This window comes from Anomaloglossus baeobatrachus, chromosome 9 (genome assembly GCF_048569485.1).
Source record: "Anomaloglossus baeobatrachus isolate aAnoBae1 chromosome 9, aAnoBae1.hap1, whole genome shotgun sequence".
Lineage (NCBI taxonomy): Eukaryota > Metazoa > Chordata > Amphibia > Anura > Aromobatidae > Anomaloglossus > Anomaloglossus baeobatrachus.
The window spans coordinates 22,325,540-22,332,502 of record NC_134361.1 but is presented as its reverse complement, the minus strand read 5'-3'; the positions used below and the strand labels follow the sequence as shown (position 1 = coordinate 22,332,502).

General features: G+C 48.2%; 1 protein-coding gene across 4 annotated transcripts in view; it reads left to right on the top strand.

Annotated features, from left to right (window-relative positions):
- Positions 1-865: 865 nt before the first annotated feature.
- EGFL8 (EGF like domain multiple 8) overlaps positions 866-6,963 on the top strand; it is a 15,628-nt gene continuing 9,530 nt past the window's right edge. The window contains exons 1-3 of one of the 4 annotated variants that reach the window (XM_075322449.1): positions 866-1,009; positions 1,999-2,054; positions 4,132-4,211. In XM_075322449.1, coding sequence (XP_075178564.1) covers positions 988-1,009; positions 1,999-2,054; positions 4,132-4,211 — 158 coding nt within the window. In that variant the 5' untranslated portion in view covers positions 866-987. Of the gene's footprint in view, positions 1,010-1,225; positions 1,390-1,998; positions 2,055-4,128; positions 4,212-6,963 lie in introns of those variants that run through there. The other 3 variants (XM_075322448.1, XM_075322451.1, XM_075322450.1) reach the window with 3 other exon arrangements.

The following is a 6,963-nucleotide window of genomic DNA, read 5'->3' as shown; positions in this document are numbered from 1 at the left end:
GACGCGTGCTCCCTCCCTGCTCCAGCGGTGCTCAGAATTGTGGTTTACAAGTCGGTGTCAGTATTCTTGGACTGAGTGAGTACGCAGAAACCCTTTCCTTTTCCAACGGCACCCCCTTCACTACCATCACCGGGCCCCGGGGCATAACCCCCTACCCACAGAGGGGTTAAATACCTTGCTGCCATACCACCGCCACCGGGCGCTCCCAACAGCAGTGGTGGTACTCCATCTTACCACGCACCGTGGGTGGCGTCACGAACTTCCTAATCCCCTGTACATAATCTCCCTTTTTAATTTCGAGTGTTGGCACGAACTCCCGGGTCCGGAGACCCCTTGAGCCACCGCGGTTCCGGATCCGGGCGGCTTCACCGCTGACACGGGGGCGGTACACACCCCAGCCGAGGTCCCATGAGCACCCAGAGTCTCCTCACCAAAGGAGTGCGACGCCCGAGCAAGAGTGGCCCGGGGCTAGGACCTTCCTTCAATAACTATGCATGTTCTACACTCTCAGCATTTTGCCCAACAAATGGGGGCGACTTCGTTAAAAATAGGAGGTGCAACACTGTCCCAAAATGTTAGTGTGAATTTATGGCACAAAGTAAGTCACGTAATAGGTGTAGTGCCCCTGAATACATCAGGGTGCTACAGGGAACTGCATCCTTACCCAGGGTGCAGGGCCTACCCCGCATGGTTCCAGGTGCCCAGGAAATCGGTGTCACTCCCATCTGCACCACAAATCCCAACCCACACCTCACACCATGATCTGTCAGACACACCAGTGGGTTGGTCTAGATGGAACACGGCCACACACCTAGGGGTCAGGCAGACTGGAGAGGGGGAGAGAAGAGTGAGGGCTCCCGAAGTGAGAGGATAAGGAGTGTTAGCTCCCGGGGAGCTAGTAAGGAGAAGTTGGGTCGGAAGCAGTGATCGGGACCAGAGGAGTCAGTGACCGGGTTCATGGACTGACAGAACTGACCGGTACCGAGCATGACGGGGTACAGGACCCTAGGTCAGGAGCCGATTCAACGTCCTGGCAATTAACCTGCAGAAGAAGTGGGCCTTCAGGGACCTTCCTAGGAGCTCAGAGATTGAGGGCATCAGCACAACGAGGGGGACAGGGTTTTCCAGACAAAGCAACCCACTGAGGTCCCAAGTGCCAGCCCTTAAGAGCACGGCTACACTACACATAGTAGGCAGGGCCCCCAACAGCTTCAAGCCAGGGGACCATCAACGGACAACAAATTGTGCACGGAGGTAGGCTCCAAATCACTAAGTGACACCAGTGGGACCGGGTGCTTGGACGGGCTCCCGGCAGCGGTACACAGAGACTTGGTTAAGAACAGTGTGTGCCTCAGTTTATCTCCGCCATACAGTGCATCAACCACCGCAGTGAATACACCTGCCCCTGCACCCTACCTCCCCTCATCACCCGAGCACCGGGGCCTTCCCTACTTGTGGAGGGACTGTCACCTTGCTGCTTCACACCATCTGCCCCGGTCCTCCCTCCAGCAGCGGCGGTACTCCCATTACTGCAACCCGCAGGTGGCGTCACGAACATTACTCCCTTGTAAATACCCCCTTCATTGAGTGGCCGCTAAGCCCCGGGTCCGGGGACCCTCGAGCCACATCGATCCCGGATCCGGGCAGTTCGCCTGCTTAGGGGCGGCACATAGGCACAAACTGACTACACAGTCTAAAGATGCGCAGAAAAGGTTCTCTTAAAGGGACACTCTATATTTTCAGATCTGAGAGCGGATCGGTAACTTTTAACCCTTTGTACACACTAGGGAGGCGTTTATGTGGTAACTGAAGGAGCCATTGCCAGGTGCTCTCAGGGAATCTGGAGGGCATCTATGGAGTGACGGAGTGGGGGGTATATCGGGCACAGAGGCTGTGGGGGCCTGTCATGAGCAGAGGGGAGTCTCCGGCACAGGGCGAGTATGATTGTGTCTGTGGGGCGTGCACTTCCTCCTCTCACAATCTCTCTTCTCTCTGCAGGGCACAACATGAGATTATTCAGCCCGGACGGCGACTGGACATTCACACTTGTCACAGTGAGTGCATTCATACCGCTACATACGTCCCCGCGCCACAATATCTGACACCACCGATGTAGCAGAGCTGAACGGCTCATACATGTGTTATGTGATGATACCTCAGATCATCATGTTACTCGCAGTTCCGCTACATCTCAATTTTACCCATTTTTTTATAGAATTTATGATTTTTTTTAATTATTTTATTGATTTTTATAATTATAGACTTTTTTGTGCCTTCATTAATTTAAATATTATTATGTACCAATAGTTTAGTTTATTCCATCAGTTTTTTTGTTGGGGAGAATTTCTCCGTAATATGGTATCCTATGGGACGTGTCACGTATAGAGCAGAGAGTAGGTACCTGGTATACCAGATATGCCTTGACGCGGCTACTGGGCAGATACAGAAAAGGCCATTTTTGTATGCGAAATATCTCAACTCTTCCTAAATTTCCTTAATCAGTGAAGCATATTCTTACATTCATGGTTTAGCATTTCAGAGTGCAACTGTCTTTTTTTGTTATTATATGTCATGTATAGAGCACACAGGGGAACGGTGTAGACTCACATGCTATGGCGGTGTTCACACAGAGCTTTTATACTTTCTGTATAATCTCCAATCTTATATTATTTGGAGAGTGTATATATTTTCATTTACACATTACTATTTTTTTCTTGCATTTTTCTGTATTTTTTTTTGCATTTTTGTGTATTTTTTTGCATTTTTGTGTATTTTTCTTGCATTTGTGTATTTTTTGCATTTGTGTATTTTTTGCATTTTTGTGTATTTTTCTTGCATTTTTATGTATTATTTTACATTTTTGTATTTTTTTGCATTTTTTGTATTTTTTTGCATTTTTGTATGTTTGTGTATTATTTTGCATTTTTGTGTATTTTTTGCATTTTTGTGTATTTTTCTTGCATTTTTGTGTATTTTTTGCATTTTTGTGTATTTTTCTTGCATTTTTGTGTATTATTTTGCATTTTTGTGTATTTTTTGCATTTGTGTATTTTTTTGCATTTTTGTATGTTTGTGTATTATTTTGCATTTTTGTGTATTATTTTGCATTTTTGTATTTTTTTGCATTTTTTGTATTTTTTTGCATTTTTGTATGTTTGTGTATTATTTTGCATTTTTGTGTATTTTTTGCATTTTTGTGTATTTTTCTTGCATTTTTGTGTATTTTTTGCATTTTTGTGTATTTTTTTGCATTTTTGTGTATTTTGCATTTTTGTGTATTTTTTTGCATTTTTTGTATTTTATTTGCATTTTTTGTATTTTTTTTGCATTTTTGTGTATTTTTTTATTATTGTATTACAATGCTCACAAAACACAAATGTGGGATTTTTTCCTCTTTTTGTGCTTCAATTTGCACAGTATTATAGAGAGACAATGAGAAACATAACACCTACAATAATGAGGCCCCTTTCAGGAGCTTCCTGGCACCAGCAGACACCACCTGTAACAGGAGAGCACATGCATTTTCCATTCTCTCGTTCACTATTACTATAGCGCCTGCATAGGCCAGATCCCTGTGCAGGTTCTCACCATTGGATGAGATCAGCCTTCACGGGACTCGCGTGTAAATTATGAATAATATTTTTCAGATTTTTTATTTTATTTTCCTTTTTGAATGTCCTGGGTGGTCCTGCTCAGTGGTCCTGCTCAGTGGTCCTGCTCAGTGGTGACCGCGCGGCTTCCCCTTCTGGTTTCCATAAGTGACAGAGCAGGAAACAGAAGACTGAGAAGGGAAAAGCTGTTGATAAGGAAACTCAATTTTCCGTTTTGCAGAGTTTTTGATGTTTTCCCAGTGACAGATCCCGAGGCCCATTGTATTCAGAGCTGCACAATCTGGGGGGGTCACATAGATATATGGGGCTCCTGCATGTCTTATAGGGGCCCCTACTGGGTTCACAATAAGGTACTGTTCGGTATATACTATAATCCATTGTACAGTTGCTTAAATAGCAATTCCGAAGACTTGTACTGATGAAAACTTACCGCCACGTCGTGACACCACGAGGCCGTCACGTTCTAATCTACAGAACTTCTCCATCCCGTATTTATCTCATTATTATGTCTTCCCAGCAGGTGGGCCCGGCAATCACAATGTCCGTCTGGTCGACCCTCGTCTTACTGGTGGGGGTGTCAGTGCAGGCACAAGGGCCCAGGTAAGCAAATTGTTGCCTTATTAACAGTCATTAAAGGGGCGGTCCAGTTTTTGAAAAACATTGCTGTTGTCTTCAATAACAGCGCCACCCTAATCCGCAGGCAGTGTGTGGTATTGCAGCTTGGCCTCAGTCACTTTAATGGGTCTGAGCTACTGATGAGCGGGCACTACCATGCTCGGGTGCTCAGTACTGGTAACTAGTGATGAGCGGGCACTACCATGCTCGGGTGCTCAGTACTGGTAACTAGTGATGAGCGGGCACTACCATGCTCAGGTGCTCAGTACTGGTAACTAGTGATGAGCGGACACTACCATGCTCAGGTGCTCAGTACTGGTAAGTAGTGATGAGCGGGCACTACCATGCTCGGGTGCTCAGTACTGGTAAGTAGTGATGAGCGGACACTACCATGCTCAGGTGCTCAGTACTGGTAACTGGTGATGAGCGGGCACTACCATGCTCGGGTGCTCAGTACTGGTAACTAGTGATGAGCGGGCACTACCATGCTCAGGTGCTCAGTACTGGTAACTAGTGATGAGCGGGCACTACCATGCTCAGGTGCTCAGTACTGGTAACTAGTGATGAGCGGGCACTACCATGCTCGGGTGCTCAGTACTGGTAACTAGTGATGAGCGGGCACTACCATGCTCGGGTGCTCAGTACTGGTAACTAGTGATGAGCGGGCACTACCATGCTCAGGTGCTCAGTACTGGTAACTAGTGATGAGCGGGCACTACCATGCTCGGGTGCTCAGTACTCGTAACTAGTGATGAGCGGGCACTACCATGCTCAGGTGCTCAGTACTGGTAACTAGTGATGAGCGAGCACTACCATGCTCAGGTGCTCAGTACTGGTAACTAGTGATGAGCGAGCACTACCATGCTCAGGTGCTCAGTACTGGTAACTAGTGATGAGCGGGCACTACCATGCTCAGGTGCTCAGTACTGGTAACTAGTGATGAGCGGGCACTACCATGCTCAGGTGCCCGGTACTCGACATGAGCAGGTCGGACGCTTGGATGTACTCAACTGAAGTAACCGAGTATAATGGAAGTAAATGGGAAACGAGCACTTTTCGGCAGATGCTCAGTTTCCATTTACTTCCATTATACTCAGTAATCGAGTCACAGTCATCCAAGAGTCCAACTTGCTCATTTAGAGTACCAAGCCCCTAAGCATGGTAGTGCCCGCTCATCACTAATTACGACTACCGAGCACCTAAGCATGGTAGTGCTCGCTCATCACTAGTTACGAGTACTGAGCACCTGAGCATGGTAGTGCCCACTTATCACTAGTTACCAGTACTGAGCACCCGAGCATGGTAGTGCCCGCTCATCACTAGTTACGAGTACTGAGCACCCGAGCATGGTAGTGCTCGCTCATCACTAGTTACCAGTACTGAGCACCTGAGCATGGTAGTGCCCGCTCATCACTAGTTACCAGTACAGAGCACCCGAGCATGGTAGTGCCCGCTCATCACTAGTTATGAGTACTGAGCACCCGAGCATGGTAGTGCTCGCTCATCACTAGTTACCAGTACTGAGCACCCGAGCATGGTAGTGCCCGCTCATCACTAGTTACCAGTACTGAGCACTCGAGCATGGTAGTGCCCACTCATCACTAGTTACCAGTACTGAGCACCTGAGCATGGTAGTGCCCACTCATCACTAGTTACCAGTACAGAGCACCCGAGCATGGTAGTGCCCGCTCATCACTAGTTATGAGTACTGAGCACCCGAGCATGGTAGTGCTCGCTCATCACTAGTTACCAGTACCGAGCACCCGAGCATGGTAGTGCCCACTCATCACTAGTTACCAGTACTGAGCACCTGAGCATGGTAGTGCCCGCTCATCACTAGTTACCAGTACAGAGCACCAGAGCATGGTAGTGCCTGCTCATCACTAGCTACGAGTACTGAGCACCCAAGCATGGTAGTGCCCGCTCATCACTAGTTACCAGTACTGAGCACCCGAGCATGGTAGTGCCCACTCATCACTAGTTACCAGTACTGAGCACCCGAGCATGGTAGTGCCCGCTCATCACTAGTTATGAGTACTGAGCACCCGAGCATGGTAGTGCTCGCTCATCACTAGTTACCAGTACTGAGCACCCGAGCATGGTAGTGCCCGCTCATCACTAGTTACCAGTACTGAGCACTCGAGCATGGTAGTGCCCGCTCATCACTAGTTACCAGTACTGAGCACCCCAGCATGGTAGTGCCCACTCATCACTAGTTACCAGTACTGAGCACCCGAGCATGGTAGTGCCCACTCATCACTAGTTACCAGTACTGAGCACCTGAGCATGGTAGTGCCCGCTCATCACTAGTTACCAGTACAGAGCACCCGAGCATGGTAGTGCCCGCTCATCACTAGTTACCAGTACTGAGCACCCGAGCATGGTAGTGCTCGCTCATCACTAGTTACCAGTACTGAGCACCCGAGCATGGTAGTGCCCGCTCATCAGTAGTTACCAGTACAGAGCACCCGAGCATGGTAGTGCCCGCTCATCACTAGTTACCAGTACTGAGCACCTGAGCATGGTAGTGCCCGCTCATCACTAGTTACCAGTACTGAGCACCTGAGAATGGTAGTGCCCACTTATCACTAGTTACCAGTACTGAGCACCCGAGCATGGTAGTGCCCGCTCATCACTAGTTACGAGTACTGAGCACCCGAGCATGGTAGTGCTCGCTCATCACTAGTTACGAGTACCGAGCACCCGAGCATGGTAGTGCCCACTCATCACTAGTTAC